Source organism: Bombus fervidus, chromosome 1 (assembly GCF_041682495.2).
Source record: "Bombus fervidus isolate BK054 chromosome 1, iyBomFerv1, whole genome shotgun sequence".
Taxonomy (NCBI): Eukaryota; Metazoa; Arthropoda; class Insecta; order Hymenoptera; family Apidae; genus Bombus; species Bombus fervidus.
In genome coordinates, this window is record NC_091517.1 from 7,595,715 (window position 1) to 7,615,097 (window position 19,383).

The 19,383-nt window shown below is 31.6% G+C and overlaps 6 protein-coding genes across 10 annotated transcripts in view; 3 read left to right on the forward strand and 3 right to left on the reverse strand.

Moving 5' to 3' along the window:
- Positions 1 to 381: 381 nt before the first annotated feature.
- On the reverse strand, positions 382 to 3,122 carry Dcaf12 (DDB1 and CUL4 associated factor 12-like protein). Of its 2 annotated transcripts, none has more exons than XM_072005365.1 (6): positions 2,981 to 3,122; positions 2,418 to 2,873; positions 2,086 to 2,316; positions 1,730 to 2,014; positions 1,476 to 1,641; positions 382 to 1,013 (listed from the first exon to the last, which is right to left on the reverse strand). In XM_072005365.1, the coding sequence occupies exons 1-6, from the start codon at positions 3,064 to 3,066 to the stop codon at positions 858 to 860; spliced, it is 1,380 nt and encodes a 459-aa protein (XP_071861466.1). In that variant the 5' UTR covers positions 3,067 to 3,122; the 3' UTR covers positions 382 to 857. The 2 variants fall into 2 exon arrangements, with proteins under 2 accessions (XP_071861466.1, XP_071861474.1); XM_072005373.1 differs by lacking the exon at positions 382 to 1,013 and adding an exon at positions 1,063 to 1,227.
- A 631-nt stretch (positions 3,123 to 3,753) lies between these two features.
- On the forward strand, positions 3,754 to 5,950 carry LOC139988208 (U3 small nucleolar RNA-associated protein 15 homolog). The gene is made up of 5 exons (XM_072005352.1): positions 3,754 to 3,889; positions 4,093 to 4,675; positions 4,770 to 4,990; positions 5,098 to 5,533; positions 5,625 to 5,950. Exons 1-5 carry the CDS (start codon positions 3,800 to 3,802, stop codon positions 5,858 to 5,860), a joined length of 1,566 nt encoding a protein of 521 aa, XP_071861453.1. The 5' UTR covers positions 3,754 to 3,799; the 3' UTR covers positions 5,861 to 5,950.
- A 73-nt stretch (positions 5,951 to 6,023) lies between these two features.
- On the reverse strand, positions 6,024 to 7,482 carry LOC139988286 (uncharacterized). Its single transcript, XM_072005515.1, has 3 exons — positions 6,651 to 7,482; positions 6,375 to 6,579; positions 6,024 to 6,306 (listed from the first exon to the last, which is right to left on the reverse strand). Exons 1-3 carry the CDS (start codon positions 7,480 to 7,482, stop codon positions 6,183 to 6,185), a joined length of 1,161 nt encoding a protein of 386 aa, XP_071861616.1. The 3' UTR covers positions 6,024 to 6,182.
- LOC139988339 (tubulin-specific chaperone A-like) lies at positions 7,410 to 9,241 on the reverse strand. Of its 2 annotated transcripts, none has more exons than XM_072005643.1 (2): positions 9,101 to 9,241; positions 7,410 to 7,905 (listed from the first exon to the last, which is right to left on the reverse strand). In XM_072005643.1, exons 1-2 carry the CDS (start codon positions 9,189 to 9,191, stop codon positions 7,679 to 7,681), a joined length of 318 nt encoding a protein of 105 aa, XP_071861744.1. In that variant the 5' UTR covers positions 9,192 to 9,241; the 3' UTR covers positions 7,410 to 7,678. The 2 variants fall into 2 exon arrangements, with proteins under 2 accessions (XP_071861744.1, XP_071861735.1); XM_072005634.1 differs by lacking the exon at positions 9,101 to 9,241 and adding an exon at positions 8,180 to 8,494.
- Positions 9,087 to 12,616, forward strand: Temp (protein prenyltransferase alpha subunit repeat-containing protein tempura). The gene is made up of 2 exons (XM_072005424.1): positions 9,087 to 9,221; positions 10,263 to 12,616. The coding sequence occupies exons 1-2, from the start codon at positions 9,145 to 9,147 to the stop codon at positions 11,485 to 11,487; spliced, it is 1,302 nt and encodes a 433-aa protein (XP_071861525.1). The 5' UTR covers positions 9,087 to 9,144; the 3' UTR covers positions 11,488 to 12,616.
- Positions 12,617 to 12,762: 146 nt separating this feature from the next.
- LOC139988183 (uncharacterized) overlaps positions 12,763 to 19,383 on the forward strand; it is a 75,275-nt gene continuing 68,654 nt past the window's right edge. The window contains exons 1-2 of one of the 3 annotated variants that reach the window (XM_072005310.1): positions 12,763 to 13,552; positions 18,776 to 18,970. In XM_072005310.1, the coding sequence (XP_071861411.1) occupies positions 18,943 to 18,970 (28 nt within the window). In that variant the 5' untranslated portion in view covers positions 12,763 to 13,552; positions 18,776 to 18,942. Of the gene's footprint in view, positions 13,553 to 18,775; positions 18,971 to 19,315; positions 19,353 to 19,383 lie in introns of those variants that run through there. The other 2 variants (XM_072005295.1, XM_072005301.1) reach the window with 2 other exon arrangements.

Here is a 19,383-nt window from a genome sequence, read left to right on the forward strand (position 1 = left end):
GTACTGATGTAGAAATATACAACACAGATTAAAGTGCTTTTGAAAGTCACACTGTATGTAGATAATATAAAGATTTTAATTAGTAATCATAATTTTTAAAGTACGTTTCTTCAATACTCATTGATATGATTTTTTAATGAAATTTTTATGCAATAATTTGTTCAATTTCATATACAATAAATAATACTAGAGCAAAATTTTATACTAAAAGACGAAATTAACTTAACAACTTTAAAATGAGATGGTAATAAATTCATAAAATAAGTCACTCATAAAATAAGTCACTCATAAAATAAATCAACCGTACAATTATTATTTACCATGTGTCAATTTTAAATTATACAACAATGGTTTTATATATAATACATTGAATTTGGCTCTTTCCACATTGCATACAAACATATAGTTGATTAATAATATGAGACAGTTCAATCAAATTCACTTTTAGGATTAAATATATGATTGAAATGATAAAAAATTGGATATCTTTATTTTTATCACCTATTTCTTCAGGCAGTCGAGATATATACACCTTTAATTGTAAAATGCTCTTATTATCTTTTCTTACTTTGTCATTTGTTCGTAGAGTATCAAAATTTTTTAAAAGTGCATATTAGTATCTTAAAATTTTAATATATAAATAAAATTTTTTCTTTAGTTCGTTAGATAATAAAATCGAAAAGGAGTGTAATTCTACAAACATGGAAATAAAAGATGATAATGACCAGAGAAGGTTTCTTAAGTCTAGATTAGGTGTATATACCTCCTGAGATAAAATTTTAATAATGTTTACTTAAATGTACAACTTATTACTTACGTAAAAATCGATGCAGTTCTTTAATTAATTAAAATTAACTTTATTGCCATAATCCTGCATAGTTACCATATAGATTTACGGGAAGAGGTCCACCAGCTGTGAATAATCGAGTTCCTGATCCATCATAGCAATGAGTATATATAGCAGGTGTATATTTCACATTTTGAAATCCATCTATGAACTCTTCATCAGGAAACTAAAGTTATCATGAAAATAAATATTATATTTACACAAAAATGATTAACTTAAATATACATATACAAAAACTAGATGTCCTAACGAGAATCTAAAATCTCTAATACACAACATTTCAGTCATATGAGGATCCCATAAGTATACTCGAAATACGTTTCAAGATAAATGTTACTCGATACAACCATAGACCAAAAGTATTTGTATTAGACTATTGTCTAAAAGTAAAAGTCGTAGACTTTTGATTAAGATTTAATAATATGTAAAATTCTAAATCATTATAAGATTCAAAAACTTTGCGATTATATTAAACAATATTTATTTCAAAACGTGCTTCGGCCATTTGAAATTTCGGAAATTTCTTGATGTTCTTATGTCACGAGATACTCTCGGGATTCCTGATCCTGTAAAAGAATTCCTAACCCGATATTTTCGAGTTTTCAGCATATTCCTAAACAGAACATACCACGTATCCCTTTGATGCTTTTAATACAACAATTCTGTTAGAATTAATTGAAGACTCGAGATACTTTTGAGCCCTCACATCATAAAAGAACATCATTCCTAAGCCTGTGCCAATTGTTAAAACAGAACCTTGAAAACTAACTGATCGGATTCCACAACCGCTATACCTATAGAAAAGATATTATGGTTTAGTATAGTTTGTGGAGATCATATACATTTTAACAAATTTGAAGAAATTAGAATTAATTTACGTACCGTGAAGGTATTCTTTTTACAGGTTGCACAGTTCTCGCATCTAAAAGTAAAGTATAAGAACGACATCCTACGGCATAAACACCATCGTCTTGTACAGCAAGGCAAACATTTTCTTGACAAACTGGTAATTTTCTAGATATTTTTTGTCTAAAAGTCTCAGCAGACCAGATGTGTATGAAATTATTCAGAGTGATAGCAGCAATTTCTTTGTAAGTTCTATTAAAGACAAGCGCACGTACTTTTTGCGCAGATCTACATTCTTTAACACATACAGGCTGAATCAACCTAATAACAATAAAACAATGTAACATGTTCACATAATATATACTTGTTATTTGTGTTTTATGTAATACAACCTGTGTGTTGGCACATCTGCTTTATCAGGAGCTTCAGCAAGATCATTATCTATACGCCATAAAGCCATTTTGGTATCTCTAGAACCAGAAACTAAAAATTCATCATCTAGCCAACACATGTCAAAAATCCAATCTCTATGACCACCTTCTCCTACGCAAACTGGATCTAATGTTGGTAACCTATATATAGCTATTTCATTACTATTTCTTGCCCCAGTTGATAGGAGAGTCCTGTAAATTACAATTACAAACTATAAAGTTAATATAAATAAAAGTTATACTAACATAACTATAAATTTTAAATTTGAATACAAAATGTCTTATTCATATACCTAGAAGGATTGATTTGAACAGAATGTATACCGCATTGCTGCTCAGGAACAGCAACAACTCCTGGATTAATTTGCCTTCCATGTAGAGATGGTATTTGGTCTAATTTCTGAGTTGCTACGTCATAAACCATCAATTTGTTGCATTTTGTACCAAATACTACTTGCCTATCACTTAACCATTGAGAACAAAAGACTTTATTCATATTATTTAAGCTAACCGAATATTCTTTAAATAAATCATGAGTCAATATGTGTCGAAATCCATATTCTTGATTAATTTTTCTCACTTCTCTAGTGTTTGTCTCTCTTGCACGTACATAATCCACAAAATTGAAGGAAGTTCTTAAAAATTGTTTTCCTTCACTTACAGTCTCTGCTTCATCATCACTTGATTCATAACATATAAAATCTTCTGGTTTATCTGATTTTCGATTTCTTTCCAACCTTAAGGCTAATCTAAATTTAAAAAATTAATTTACATTATAAATTGTTCAGAATAATAATTTACAATATAAATTAGAATAGAAACTTTATAATTAATTTGTACTGTAATATTTCTTTACCTTCTAGTACGACGTTCCTCTAAACGAGTTCCACTAGCACAAGGCGGTTGTCTACCATAAACAGTCATTCGCTGTGTTTCAGCCATTATGTCACAATCTTACAATTTATTTATTAATGTATACTAGAATATTTAAATGTTCTTGCATACAAAATTTATTTACTTGGCTGGTATACAGTGAAATAATAAGAAATTATCTTGGCAGCAATTCTTTGACTGAAACAGAAGTTGAGTTCCAAATTCTTTTTTTACTTTATAAAATACTATAAGTTTCCCGACTCCGAAGATTGTCGGATACGTTTATAATTATCTACAATTTTGTGATTATTTATAAGATATAACAAACCTTAATAGGACGGCAAATTGCCGAATCTATCGTGCTGTCTAGGCAAAATTTTTCGGATAAAATCCTTTCTTTTTATCAGATGCACGGCTTCATAATTACATAAGTTGCCTGTGCTTATGGTTAATAATATGAACATCAAGGTTTCGTATTCAAATAACAGAAGGGAATAGAAAGGAAAGCCACGAAATTCATTATAAGCAACGGGACCGTTGAAGCACTAAGCAACTAACCATCGCCATATTGAAACGAACAGCAAAACCATAGTAGATTTAACAAAGCACACTGAAATCTCCTAAACATATCGTTCGAAATATTTGTAAAATAATTCTTAAAAGTTTCTGTATTTGATGATTATAACAGGGAAATAGATTCTTGGACAATCACGAAAATCGAACAGAGCACCTTCCATCAATTGTAAACAGGAGAAGTGTATCCCCTCTACTGAATTTTATTACAGCTGACATTTTGGAAAAAATGGCGTCCTTTAAGAAAATAAATACTAAAGTATTCGCAAGACCAAACTCCGAATTTACTCCGGATAGTATATATTGGAAAAAGTATAGTGTAAGTATATTGTAACAACAAAGGCAATTTTAAGTTCTATAATCTATAATTATATAGTATTGTTTATTCATTATGCTCTCACGTGTACAAAACTTAACCTAGAAATAACTAGTATTTACGATTATTTATATATTAAGTAAACTATTTAAGGGTATTATGAAATTGAAATTTATAAAAATGTGATTGTATCATTTGCTCTACAGGCTCCTGTTTTAGTTAAAGAATTTGGGCCAATCGATTATATCGATTTTTCTCCGGTAGAACCACATTATTTTGCTGTCACTTGTTCAGTCAGAGTGCAGGTATACAATCCAATTACTAAATTAGTTACAAAAAATCTCAGTAGATTCAAAGAAGCTGCCTATGGTGGATCCTTTCGTAATGATGGCAAACTAATCTGTGCTGGTGGTGAGGAGGCAGTAATTAGGCTCTTTGATGTCAACACAAAAAGTCTTCTTCGACTTTTTTCTGGGCACAAAGCTGCTATACATAGAACTTTCTTCACTGCAGATAATCTTCATATTGCTTCATTTTCTGATGATAAGACTGTAGCTGTTTGGGATATACCAAGTGAAAAGCAAATAATATCCTTTAATGAACATTCAGATTATATCAGAGCTGGTGCCGTTAGTCCTATTTCTACAGACATATTATTGTCTGGTGGTTATGACAAACATATATGTATGTATGATACAAGAACAAGCAAACAAATTCTTAGTGTAAACCATGAAGCCCCTGTTGAAAGTTTATTATTCTTACCCTCTGGTGGAATATTTTTATCTGCAGGTATATTATTTTGATTTTGATAAAATATAATATTTTTTTAAATAAAAAGGTGTTTCACATATACATCTAATTACATTTTCCTGATTACGAACAGGTGGGACAGAAATTCGAGTTTGGGATGCACTTGCTGGTGGCAGATTACTTGCCAAAATTACCCAACATCATAAAACTGTAACATGTTTAAAAATAGCTTCAAATGGACACAGGATTTTGTCTGGCTCATTGGATCGACATGTAAAAATTTACGACTCTGGAACATATAAAACTGTTCATTCCTTGGATTATCCTAATTCAGTTCTTAGTATAGGAATTAGTGTAAGAAAAAAATTACATTTTATGATTTTTAATCATAATATAAAACAACATTATACTTTGTATTCTTAATCACAAATCAAAAGTCTGCATGCAATTTATAATTACAGCCAAATGATGAAACAATAGTAGCTGGTATGATTGATGGTTTAATTTCTGTGAGAAGAAGAGAGGAAGAAGTAAAAAGTGAAAAACCACAACGTAAAAAGGTTTCATACAGACGCTCTGGAAGAAATTTACATACACCTCAAGTAGATGTTGTTGTGCATGAAGAAACGAAAGAAATTATGTCCAAACATGATACCTGTTTAAGAAAGTTCGAATATTCAAAAGCTTTAGATTGTGTCATGTCCAGTTATGTAGTAAATAAAGTACCACATGTTACAGTTGCACTTATGCAGGAACTTATTAGAAGGCAGGGCTTAAAACAAGCTCTTAGCGGTAGAGATGGCAAATCTCTAGTAAATATTCTTAAATTTCTGAATAGACATATAGGAAATATTCGATTTGGAAGAGTTTTAATATATGTAGCTAATGTATTAATGGGTATGTTGTAAATTTTTCTTTTTTATATCTACTGTTTAAAAAGCACTTGTTTCGAAAAGTATATATTTTATTCAAATCGACTTCTTAACAGATGTTTATGAAGATCATTTGGACGAACTTGCTGCAGAACCGCGAAAGATGTTTAGTATTTTAGCGGCGAAGTTAGAAGAAGAAGAGAATTTAATACTAGCGTTATCAGAATTACAAGGAAAATTGCATATGATATTGTCTGCTGCAGAAAATATACTTCCTGCACCAGCGAAAGATGTCCAGACCTTGGAACCTTCAAGTGCAGCTCAAAAAAATTTAATTTTAAGTATAGCATGAATATAGTTCAATACAATATGATTTATGTATCATAACAAAATCTGTACATACTTTTAATACATATTTTAATAAAATTGAAATATTACATTACACGCTTTCAGTTCTAAAAGAACATCCAAATCATGATATATTTAATTAACTGTGGGTATAAATGTTTAAAATACAGTAGACCAGAGAAGCGTTTATTTTTCTTAAATCATATCATATTTAAATGCGTATAATGCGTACTGTATATATTTGTATAGTATAAATTATTAAGACGATATCAAATTTTACTTATTTTCACCATCTAGAATCTGCAATTGCATACTATGAGTTTATTTCATGAAACTTCTTTTATTAAGCATTTTTGCCAGGCAGCAGAGGATGGCTTATCAGGCATTATCCACCCAATTGGTATTGCTGATGCATTGCTGTCTGTACTTATATACTTATCCCAAGCAGTTCTAGAAATAAAGCAGTTGTAATAATGAAAATAGTAATAATACATAATTATGATAATAGTTACGTTTACCTTATAATAATTAGTTTGTTTAAATCTATATTATATTGATCAGATGTTAGTTTTTTTCCAAATAATACTTTTTCCCATTCATCAAACATACTCCTTTTTTGTTTTTCAATTCTTTCTTCATTATCATTTTTTAACATTAATCTTAAACCCTGTTCCTCTATAGAATACTCATGATCAAGCATCGACCATTGCTCTGTTAGTTTGGCTAGAAAAATATGTGTACTTATGATGTAATTGTCAAATACAGTTATCAAAATAATTATTACAAATGAATACCAATAATATTATTAAATGCTTTATCTGCTGCTGAAGATAAATGTTCTCCTCTAGCTCTGGCAATATTGGCCTTAACATTTCGCAAATTTCGTAATTCTTGTAACAATCCAAGATATTTTCTAGCATCAGTTCTTTTCCCTCTAACATCAAATAAAATCATATCAGCATCTTTACGTAAATTTTCTTCCTGCTTTTCTTTCTCTATTACAGCTTGTTCCTTCCTAATCCATGAGTCAATTTGTGCATGCATTTTTGCTCTCCTTTCCATTCTCATTAATTTCTCATTTTTCCATTTTTCCTTTTTCGTTTTTTCTCTCAGCCTCTTTTTCTTTCGTCTTTCTAAATCTTTTTTTAATTGATTACAAAAATTCTGATCTCTAATAGGCTCTAATAATTTAACAATTTCTTCTTTTGCTGCATTACAGATACTTATTTTCTGTTGCCATTCTTCTTCTGTTAAATGCTGGCTATTTTTAAGCTCTGCACAAATTACTTTTAATTTCTCATTTAATTTGTATGCCGATGTTATAGCATTTTTAGTTATTGCAATCTTAGATTTTTTGTAGGTATTTCTCTGGTCATTTATATTATTAGATTGATCAATTTCTAGAAGAAAATTTTCAATATCTTTTTCGTCAGCTTGTCGTCTTCCTAAGTTAATTACTGATGTAGCATTCTCATTATCAGATATAGCAACTGAATAAACAATATTTTGATATACATTCATATTATAATTGGCATTATAAATGGACTGATCTATTGGATAAGACATATTGTAGCATGAATCCCTACTTTGTGTAGCATCCTCTAAATGACTTTGATTATTAAACATAATTGTTCAAAGTTACTTAATTTCTTAATTTCAAGTTATTTAATTTCAAAAAATATAATATACCTTAATACTATCGCTTCTTTTACGTATGAAATGATTATTTTAACTCGTTTACAAATCTTATATTATCTTACATGGAAATATAGTTCTTTCAATTTTCGACAATATCTTAAAGAACTCAATAGGCTTTGCTTTTTTAACACATCTCCATAATTTCTCCTTCTTTGGGAAGTTGAGCTTCTGCTCCTTGCAATACCTTTTCTGCTTCTATATAATCTTCAACTTCTTTTAAATCTTGTTCTGTATCCAAAATTTTTTTAAGTTCTTCGAAAGCTTTAACAAGACGCCGTTGACAATCTGGTATCATCATGAGAGATTCTTGAAGTACTTCTTCTTGCTTTTTTATATCATAACCATCTTTATCTGTAATAAAATTAAAGTGAGATAACTATTATCTTTCAAAGAAATAGAAATAAAGTGAACTTTTTATTGCATCATTTCATGTACTGAATACATCTACAGGCATAATAATGAGTAATATATCAGTTGTTTAATCAAGTAAATATTTCTGCGTATTAAATGAAAAATAAAAAAGAAGGATATGAAAATGTTTGAATAAATAACACAGCTATTGAAAGGATCAAAATAACAAAAAAAATACAACAAACTTTCAATTGCATTTTTCAAGTGTTCTCACCCTGTTCCTTTAATTTTTGTATCCTTTCACGTTGCTGTGCTGCTTCTTTCTCGTAAGTGACTTTTTCTTTCGCGAGACGTTTCACAACTCCAGTCTTAATTTTTAGAGTTCTTATACGAGGATCGGACATTGTTTTAATTTAAATATTTTACCTCAGATGCAGGAAACGAAGCGTTTACTGATTAAACGAGTTTTTCCTTATAAGGTAAGATGAATAGCTATAAATGAAATGAAGAGGAACTTTGTAACGTATAGGTTATACCGATTGATAGCCGGAGACTCCTCGTAGTATTCCATTAAGTTATGTTCTTATGACATGAACTTATCGAGAATGTCGATTATTTCAATCGATTATCTAATTCACGTTTAATACCTTTCGAATTTTGAAAAAAAAAATATTACGTTAAAATCAATTAGCGTAAAACTTGCGTGAAAAAAGTGTGTTTTTCATGTTTTAAAACAAATATATTTTGTGGGTATTAATGTATCTACTTTATTATGATTAAATTATGATTAAATTATTATTTTAACAGTTATTGTCATATTGCATAACAGAGCATTCTGCCGATAATATTTCTATAGATATCAATAGTAGTATAAGTCATTGTTCTATAAATGTATATAACAAGATATTAATTATCCTGATGTTTTAAAAATAAAATAATAAGATACATGTTTATATTATTACATCTATTTAATTTATTTTCTTAGAAAGAGAAATATATGTAGATTTAATATTTTCTTAGCACAATTCAGAGGTAATAATTTCGCGCCATTTGATTTCGAACATTCGAGACTTGCAGTAAACTTCAAACAGTATCGCAGTATATCCCCCACACTTCCGCAGAAAACGCTACATCGTGCCTGCATTGAAAGGTGCAGTGAGAGAAACAGAAGGGTTAATTGTGTATCGGTTTATACCTGATTTCCCGAGACATGTAACGAATAATAGTGACAAGGTTACAATGCAAGACGATATTTTCCCGGCTGCAGAGAAAATCCTTTCCGACATCGAAAATGTGGTGAAGAAGAATCCGTCACTGTGAGTGTTTTCTTAGATACATTACGAGGGCGGAGTCTTTAAAAATATCTATGAAATGTACCACTAAATCCTTAGATTTTAGTCTCTTAACGTGTTTATCGTATAGACGGTGCAATGTTTCACATAGCGTGTTTTAATTTTGATAAAATTATATCGTAATATCATCGTTCTACGTTTTAATCGGACATAAGCATATACGACGCTTTGTAAAAGGTTTGCATAGTAAATACAGTATTAGCAATGTTGGTATCTGGTATTTACGATAGGAAACTGGCGCCATCGCGATTATTAAATCTTAATACTTACTATTGAACATGCTTCTCTCTCTCTCTCTCTCTCTCTTTCTCTCTTTCTCTCTCTTTCTACTGTATAAAAGTGCATTATATATATATATAATAATATGTATGTATATTGGAAGTATTATAACTGCATGCATCATGGATACCACATACCAATAACCAATAATGGTAATATATATCAAACTAAATTCAGATATGTTAAAGATATAATTTTATAACAGTATGTATACATATGTACATCTAAAAGGTGGTACTGTTCCTACATTATCCAATAAATATTCTTTATGTTGTTATGTAATTCATAACATTTCTTCTGAGATATAATTTAAACATTTTTTTAATGTATTTCCATACCTGTATTTATTTATATTGAATACTTTTTAACCCTGATAAACTCTTTGAATTTTTATGTTCTAACGTATCTTTTATTTTAATAAGCATATAGTGCTGTAATGCTTCAAGAAAAATTGTAGTATAAAAGTTAAACTAGAAAAAAACCTACTCTTCGTATAATTTGCTCAAACTTAACAAATTCTTTAACAATAGAGAAACGCAATTGAGTCGAAAATGATCCGAAAGATATAGAAGGATTAATAAAAACTTTTCAACTCAGTTATATAAATTGGACATATTTATTGTACATTGAAAATTCTTATCCATTGCTTAAGTTACTTTTTATAGCAACAGTTGATAGAATGCGAGAATTCGCGTGAGTAAAGCGTTGACTCGTTTACAATTTCAGGAAGAGTTTCGAAATAATTCCCGCGGAAGACAATGAGAACAAATCGCCTGTATTCCATCAGGAGGACTGTCTCGGGTTGGCGTCGTGGTGCGTGCAACCACTGTACTGCTACGCTTATCGTCGCCTTTTCGAACTTCGACAAAATAAACACAGACGGGAGGAACCAAGCACAATAGCAAGATGGTTACTGGGCGCGTTGTTATTGAATCCAGACGTCACGACGTTTTGGAATATGCGTCGGGAGTTAGTAAGGAGCCACAAGTTGGAAGCATCCGAGGAATTCTTTTTCTCACGATTGGTGCTTTATCATAAGCCGAAATGTTTCGAGGCGTTTGCCTATCGGCGGTGGTTATTGTCGTACATATTGAACAGTAAGGATGGACATTACGATCCGGAATCGGTGGAATCGCCCTTTTGTAGAGAACTGGATATAGCGACTACGTGCGCGGACAGATACGCGAGCAACTATCATGCCTGGAGTCACAGGCGTCATGTAATGACTCTTCGTGAATCGTGTGGATTCGCTTATCCGACTCTAGAGACAGAATGGAAGAATTCGCTGGCATGGTGTCAACGACACGTATCGGATTATAGCGGGCTTTCCTATCGACAGTTCCTGTTAAATAAGTACATGTTCGAATTGAAGGAACTGCCGAGGGAACCGTTTATAAAGTGCCCGGATGTCGGGGAGCAATGGAAAGAGGAACTGTTCGCTTACGTTAAATCGAACATCAGTGATACAGAGGACATGCATCAATTGCAGAGGTTATTCGGTAGAACGAACGCGGAATTCAGAGCGACTACTCCTTCGTCGAGAATAAAACAACATCAAACAGAGTATTTCCGTTCTTTGTCATATTGGCTGGAAGAATGTCGCGCGAATGACAGTGCTATTTGCATGTATAACGATCACGAGGCTCTCTGGTGTCATCGTAGATTCCTCGCGTATCTTCTCCTGCGTTTTATGGCGACGAATCATTTCTGTCACGGAGATGAACACGATGTCGACGGTCAATCCGATGAAAAATCGGTTGAAAGAAAAAATGTTCAAAAATTATTAGCGGACAACGATGTGATGTTGTGCCACGATTTTCTCGTGCAAGCATTCCGCGCGTACACCAACAAGATCGCTGATCTCGCCACCAAACGGGATCAACACGAGAAGATGTTGGTTGAGAGGTTCTTTAAATTTCTTCAGAGCATCGGGTTCGAAATCAGATCGTGATTTCGTTGAGTGGAGGTTGTACTTTGGTATGGCAAATAACATATGCGCAATAATCGATATGCATTGATATGCCATTGTAAAAGTAACGCAATAACTCTCTTATTCCGTATTCCACGCAGACGTAATTCCTAGCCGTATACTTTATTCATGGATTGTATCTCAATAATGCTCTCTCGTCTGATCTGTTTGCGCGGCAAATTCTGACGCGTAAATCAGTGCTGTCCACGAGAGGGGCCCCTTATGTGACTTTGTCCCCCTTTGCGTGTCATCATATTATAAGAGGAAAAGAAAAAGCGGAAGAGATCAAATATTATTTCTTTCTCTTTCTAACTCTCTCTGAAAACGAACGGATATAGGCGAGAAACTCGTATTGGTAGCGTGTATGCGTAGCATATGCGACACAGTGGGAGAATTCTTCTCTACACCCTGGAGTTGAAGTTGAACAGCACTGTCACATAAATAAATGATATAGAATCGTTTACGGTAACACAAGATCTAATGTACAATGTAGATGAAAATGGAATGAGTATCGATACTTATTTTTGAGACATTTACCGCGTATTATTTAAGGATATTTTCAATAACCGAGCACGATATATCGTATCGTGATGAATTAACGGAGAAAAAGAGGAAACCAGAAGTTGGACGATGTTTGATTTTCTAAACGTTGTCCGACATTTGAGAGAATATGTACCCTATGGTTGTGTGGTAAATAAGAAAAAAAGTGTCTTTTGAGGCTATAGGGAAGTATTATCACGGGATAAATGTGTATAGTCGAACGTTGATAAAGTATGATATGAAAAAAAGAAGAAAAAAGATGTTAGTTTTGTAATCATGTGTTTTTAGTCACCTTGTAGAATAACAAAGGCCCGGTAACGCAGGCCGTTTACGTCGTCAGGCCAATTGTTTTGACGCTACTAGTACATATACGACATTGGCCACGTTGTCCTCCTTTGGCACGACAACCTAACCAAAAATAAACCTTTCGACTTTTGACTGAATTTCTCGTCAGTCTACCGGGAACGGTCGTTAAACGTGTGCGATCGCCAGATTTCTTGTCCACGAAGTCCTATAACTTTCGTTTCATTGTTACATGTTAATAAAGTTCAGTGAACCCTGTCGACAACAATTCTTATCTTTTCATGCACCGTCCACCGATGCAGCTCCGCCTTTGGTACATGTACATATGTATCTCGTATAGGTTTTCTCATAAAACGGACTTGGCCCTAATGCGACGTTCCATTTGTCTTGACCTTAATCTTCCAATACCCTTCAACTCACGCAATTAACGTTCACACGTGCAAGAGAGAACAGAGAACGCAAAATCCGCGGGAAATCGCACATCTCCAATAGTATGATCATAAACGTTATTTTCGTCGATGCACGTGAAGTCGATCCAAGAAGATACCATGCATTTATCCTTTTATGTAATTGTACTGCATTTATGAAAACATGCTACTATTAATGATTAAGAACATCACTATTAAATGCTGTGGGATATGGTAAGAATACCTATAAATATCGCTGTTTTAGTTCTTTCAAGACAGTTTCGTGTCTTCCAATGTATAATAATGCCATCCTACATATTTATATACGATATTAACCGACATATGATGATTCTAGTTAATAAGCAATCAACAACACATTCGTCACTCAAACGATTAGTCGGTAAGTTTTGATGAGTTGTACGCAATACATTGATATACGTTCAAGGAATGAAAAGAAATTCGTATATTATATTAGACATATCATTGTCAATGGATTACCCTTAATATATTGTCGAAACTTGCACGTGACTATTGTCTATTACGTCCATTGGTCGATGAGTTCGATTGTGCCACGAGGTACGACGAGTCGGTCGATAGGTATCCTCAGAAATTCCACTCGAGGAGGCAACGTGACAAGGTGTGCAGTGGCGGGTCGGACGAGTTGTTTTCTCTTCGCTCGTTTATCCAAAATCGGATACATATATCGGAATCGATGACGTCTGATGCCGGATCCACGTTTCAAAATAACCTCAATGATTTCTCCAAACAGAACCAGATGGAAATCGCACAAAACAAAGGTAAGCCGTACTTTTTTCGTTGCTTATTACATTATCTACAATAACTTTATAATAATCAACGATCGTTTAGCCAATAATTAGTTTTTGGAAATTTTTTATAAAATAATTCATTTTAATGCTTTTATTGTTTAAGACGTTATAGGTTACAAACGTCGTAGTATTTTCTTCGTTTGTTGGTATTCATGGATAAGTAATTACTATTTTATATCGATGTTCTATACCGCGCGAGTATTTATAGCTTGCGTTACAAGCGTACCTAGTTGGAAGGTTTGAACGTTGGCGGAAAGTTCGATTTTTCAATTAGGTGAATTTAATTATTTTTTAGATGTTTAAGTATATCATGTTTGATTATTTTTATTGAAAAGATTGTTTTTTGGATTTTGAAATCTTAGATATATTCGCGAGGATATTGTCGCAATACACCATACGGAATCTCTTTAGTAAAAGGCTAGTAATATTGTGAAAGTAGGCAGTAAGTGCTCTTTGTTACAATAAAAGTGGGCGAATCTTATCTTCCTGTTGATTACACATAATCTTTAGCTATTAAATTATCACATGTTTAACGTATGTCGTATACATCTTAATGCAATATAACATACTTATTAACTAAAATACTAAGCTACTTTTTGTTAAATTATACTTTTTATTATTACAAAGTGCACTTCATTCTTAATGAAATATTTGCATGAAATAAATTTTTATTAATAAAATACTATCATAATTAGAATTTGATACATTCGTATGAAAAACTAGGAATAAATTAATAATATTGAAACTAACAAAATAATTTTTTACATGACATAGAAATTTGTTAGTAAAATAATATCATAATATCATAAATTTCATTCACCAGAAATCAATAATAAAATTTAACGAAAAATAATTATGTGAAAACAGAGACTAATAACATAGTCACATAAAATTGAAACTCATAAAAAAAAAATATTGGAATTCGATGTATTCGTTGTAGAAATCAGCAATAAAGATAGAGAATTATTAAACTTTGACCTATTGTCGAATTAACCACATATAAATTCGCTCCTTCCCGCTTGATCCTTTATTCGTAGACTCGGCGTACGTAAGAGAGTACAGAACGACTCTACTTAGCATGTAGTAATAGTTAAGATGTAAATTTTATTAAACAGCAATTCACGCGAGGAAGAAGTTCGTCGCGTTTTGATAAACCGACGAAAATTCTTTAAGAGGATTAATGCATTATTAGGCAAGAGACCCGCGTAGTGTTCGTAAAAAATATTCTATTTAAAACGTGTATATAAAACAATAAAGCAGCTTTTCAACGGATTTCCATAATTTTTCCTTGGATTATAAACCTTTATTCTTAATCTAAGAGTTAGAACCATAAATGAAGACGATGAGTCTCACGTCTTCATTCATGTACATTCTTTTAAGCGAAGACAACGACTTAGGTAATTAAAAGAAATTAAAAAAAATTTTTCCTCTTGATAAAAAATTCAATGGTTTTAGATATTTGTTCGTTTATTGAAAAAATAATTGTAATTATTATGTGGATGCTTACATTTTTGTAGACATCCAATAATATCTCATGTATTTTTGAATTTTCTAATTTCATTCTATATTCCATAAGTGCATAAATATCCACAGTTCAGTTAGTTCATCTTTACTTTTAATATCATAATTACTATCAAATAGAAAGAAATGCAAGAGTTGAAGAAATAGATTGTAAAATTAAAACGAAACTATTAATATTTTGCATTAATAGTATTAATACAATTAGAAATTCTAATTGCATTTGTAGCAACGTTAACGTAGTAACTTAATTAATCCCGTAAGACGATTTTTTTCTTTAATGTTCCCGTTAGAAAATTAAAATTCTATTATTTACAGACATTACACACCGTAAATCATAACGGTTTAAAAATAATTTCCTAACTATTGTATACGATCATAACATTATCTTGTTATCCTTTTACAAACATGTTACAATTAGAGACATTGTCTCGAAGATATCGTTGACATCGTACATATATGCATATAATATGACCAGAGGATAGATGTTCGACATATAGTATCTACCATTATTGTCAGACGAACTTTAACTCCTCGGTGATTACCATCCATACAACTAGCACATTGCAAACAGGAACTATTCGTTTACCTTACGTATTAAGGTTTCCTGATGGGCGAGACAAATTTTTCCACAGAGAAAATACCTATGTAGATACCTTTAATTACGTTTAATATAATTTTTTTAAATGTTATAGTTGCTTATAATAACACGAAATCGATAAACGTACAGCGATATGTATTTAAATTTTTCTCAGATACCAAAAATTTTTCGTAGTAAACAAAATTTAAATACCAAGTATTTAAAATTAGAAAGATATGAAAGTGTACAATATAATTTACTAGATTTATACTTAACGTTAGCTTTGTAGCTGGAAATATAATAATTATGTTTGTTTTTATATTTGAGAAGGATCCTTTTCCCACAAATATATATAGGTAAATATTATGATATTATATGTGACTTATCACACTTGTCCTCTGTAGTATTTACAAAACCAAATATTTATAAGAGACTCCGTTATATTTTGACTCTGACGGTAGTGGCATTCACGTGTCGTCGCATAAATCTATTTTAACGTTTCGTTCCCCAACAGAGCGACTGATTCCATATAAATGTGACAATTTTCAATGCAATGCAGACTGACCTTCTATTTTAAGATCGGTTTAATCTGTTGTTGGCATGCTCGCCGTAAACAGAATGCACATTTCTTCGTGCAATGCGTCTCGTTACAAGTGTCGCGACGTACATATGTATGTATGTATTATGCTCTGTCGCTTAGATAAACACATACTTCATTTGCGTAGTTTAGAAAAGCGTGTTATGTCAATTATTATGAAACGCACGATGAAGTCTGTATATAGATTTATCCTGCCAGTCATAAGTACTAGAATATTGTATTATGTCTATACACTAGGCACTTGAAATATACATACATTGCTCATAAGCATCCAAACATTTTAGCCAATTTGTAGCGACAATAACTTTACGTAAAAGGTAAGGAACATAAAAAAACTCAAATACTTTTTTTACTTGTTAAGTAAAGATATATAGTGTATAAAAATGTACAGTCTATTACGAAATATGCGATGGCTGAATATTTTAAATTGAACGGAGAAAAACGAAGATGGCACAAAAATTGCGTATATAATAAAACTTCTATTTTCTCTAATTTAAAATATTATAATTATATTTATGTTACATTATATTAATATCATAATTATAATTGTCTAATTAAAAGGAACAGAACACATGTCCTAGTGCTTATGGCTGGCATTGTCTATCTCTGTTCCGATTCGATTAAAAATAATTTCGCATAGAATCTGTCCTGCTTGTCGTAAAATATGCAGCTCTGAACTCGCGACTTTCTCTGTGAGGAACGGACGTGCATATATGTGCTCACTTAATACTAATTGAGACCGAATTAACGAGCACACGAATAAAATGGAACTTGAACGTGCTATCGGTCGAGCACCGACGATATTATATTGTAGTTATCATGGTACTCTTCGATCCGCCAACTCTTGTTTTCTTTATCGTACGTACTTTTTCATTATCGGACTACGTCAACTCGTGGTCTGTTGTGTTCTAAACCTTGCTGCGTTCTTTTGATCATTTTCCAGCCAATCGTATTTTTCTAACTTGAGGAGGTTTTCAGTATAAATAAGAAATATATTAGCTTAAAGTTGACAGTTACTATATTTTAGCTTTAATTTATGTTGGCTCTAATAGCTAAATCGGCTAACTTGGCTCTAAAAATAAAGTCTTATTTACAATATCCAATACTGTATTCAATTTTCTATTAAGAAAATTGTTATTTTTTTTACGATTATATCGTTTTTTTTTATTATTTAAATCCTTTAATCAGATATATAAATGGCTTAAAATTTTTCTGAAGTGCTATATACGAATAGAGAAAATTTTACGGGTTATTTATATCTTTGTAATTTCGAAAAGAACAATTCCCTTAAAACTATTTCTCTACGATTACCACGTAGTTCCTTAAAATCTTCTAGGAAAGTGAAAAGAAAGTTTCCGTTCGAACGATTACTAATCTATTCCAAATCGTGGAAGTTTAGTGTGATTACATTACTATGGAACTCCCAGATATGTGCAATTCCGGAAATAATTGTGAATCAAGGAAGATACACGAATTCATACGTGTCGCAAATATGTTCAGGGAAATGCGGCAATCCCGGGAAGGATGCGCGGCTTATTGCCAAAAAGCATGATTGCCTTGTACCTAAGTGAGGCATTCGAGTTTTTCGTTGTTAGTCAGAGGCCTACAAAGTCGTTTCTCATACGTTGTTATATAATTTCAGTATCTTCGATGAGCAAAAGATTAGTGATTTTTAATACGACTCATGCTATATTTATGATATAAGTAAAATCAATATAAAATTAGTAACAGAAGGGTTCTTATCTTTTTCGATTTAGGGAGATGTACATCTGTCTAGAGATCCATAAAATAATTTCGAACTCTTAAAAAATAATATATACTTTCTATATTTTGTATATGTCTATCCTATTTCTTTAATGATTTTCTTTTGTTTTTAATGTATTTTGTCATACGTTGTGACTCATGATTTTATCCTCCAAAGTTATTTTTCTTCATCTTCGAGTGCATCGATTTTCTCTTAAATAAGGCTGTATATTTTTTTTTATAAACTAATCGATGCACTTTTTATTGTTTATAGGAAGATATTGAAATACCTGTATCTTGAAACGATTAGATTTGAAGATATTTTATCTTTTTATAGATACGATAAGGATTTTATAGATATAAAGATATCTTATTTTATTTTGTAGAATTAATTGTACGAAAGACAATGAAAATAAATATATGAAAATAAATATATGAAAATAAATATAAATATATGTTCTAGGTCTTTCTGTATTTTTCATATGATAAGTTTTATAAAATTAAAGTTGATAACTTTTGTGTAATACTTCTTTGCAAATAATATATGATACTAATATAAATATTAAGATAAAAGGCGAATCTATTAGTTTATAAAGAAATATACAATTACATACAATTACAGAACATACAAATACATCCTAAAGAATGTCAAAATAATCGTATATGTTTATTTATACATATTATTATTAAAAAAAATTTTTTTTTATTTTATTTCATTTCTCAAAGTTTCTTTAACATAAGCTTTTTCCTTTAGATGCTTCTTCCAAAATACTTCGGCCACGAAAGATGTTAATACAGACGAGCGTTAATCTTCTCATTTCGTCGTATTCGACTTCTGGGCGATTTCTTTACGAAATTCGTGCAGCGTCTTTGTATATTATATTTCGTGTTTCACTACATCGACCATGAAGGTTATTTTTCATGGCTCTGGAAATTGATCAGATACGAGGTAAGCCTGAATATGCACGAACGGATGGATGGCGTTGATTTGATTACAGAAGCATGTCTGTAATACGCTCACGTAACTTATGAGAAACCGAAGATATAGTACACTAATGCTAAGGTTGACGTGATGCAATAGGGTTTTAAACGAATTAAAGCAGTGTCGCCAAGAATAGGCAAGAAACGCGTCTTTGCTAATATCACCACACCTGTTTCTTAAACATCAGTTGCTTCTCAGCTCATTCGGTGGACCTTTCGTTTCGCATAACTCGATCGCAATTTTACACTTTGTCGTTCATCGATATATTCAGTTGTTTTTATCGTCTATTAATCTTTCAGTGAAAAGGAACATATGTACCTGATAACAATGTCAGCACGAGGATTCTCAGGTGAAAAGCGTTACTTGTCCGAATATTGTAT

Coding starts and splice junctions, on each gene's coding strand:
- Dcaf12 (XM_072005365.1), bottom strand. CDS start 3,066: ATGGCTGAAACACAGCGAATGACTGTTTATGGTAGACAACCGCCTTGT. Junction 2,317..2,417: donor GTTCAAATCAATCCTTCTAG/GTATATGAATAA, acceptor TGTAATTTACAG/GACTCTCCTATCAACTGGGG. Junction 1,014..1,475: donor AAGCATCAAAGGGATACGTG/GTATGTTCTGTT, acceptor TGATAACTTTAG/TTTCCTGATGAAGAGTTCAT.
- LOC139988208 (XM_072005352.1), top strand. CDS start 3,800: ATGGCGTCCTTTAAGAAAATAAATACTAAAGTATTCGCAAGACCAAAC. Junction 3,890..4,092: donor TATATTGGAAAAAGTATAGT/GTAAGTATATTG, acceptor TTTGCTCTACAG/GCTCCTGTTTTAGTTAAAGA. Junction 5,534..5,624: donor TGTAGCTAATGTATTAATGG/GTATGTTGTAAA, acceptor ACTTCTTAACAG/ATGTTTATGAAGATCATTTG.
- LOC139988286 (XM_072005515.1), bottom strand. CDS start 7,482: ATGTTTAATAATCAAAGTCATTTAGAGGATGCTACACAAAGTAGGGAT. Junction 6,580..6,650: donor AGCATTTAATAATATTATTG/GTATTCATTTGT, acceptor ATATTTTTCTAG/CCAAACTAACAGAGCAATGG. Junction 6,307..6,374: donor AACAAACTAATTATTATAAG/GTAAACGTAACT, acceptor CTTTATTTCTAG/AACTGCTTGGGATAAGTATA.
- LOC139988339 (XM_072005634.1), bottom strand. CDS start 8,309: ATGTCCGATCCTCGTATAAGAACTCTAAAAATTAAGACTGGAGTTGTG. Junction 7,906..8,179: donor ACAAAAATTAAAGGAACAGG/GTGAGAACACTT, acceptor ATTTTATTACAG/ATAAAGATGGTTATGATATA.
- Temp (XM_072005424.1), top strand. CDS start 9,145: ATGCAAGACGATATTTTCCCGGCTGCAGAGAAAATCCTTTCCGACATC. Junction 9,222..10,262: donor GTGAAGAAGAATCCGTCACT/GTGAGTGTTTTC, acceptor TTACAATTTCAG/GAAGAGTTTCGAAATAATTC.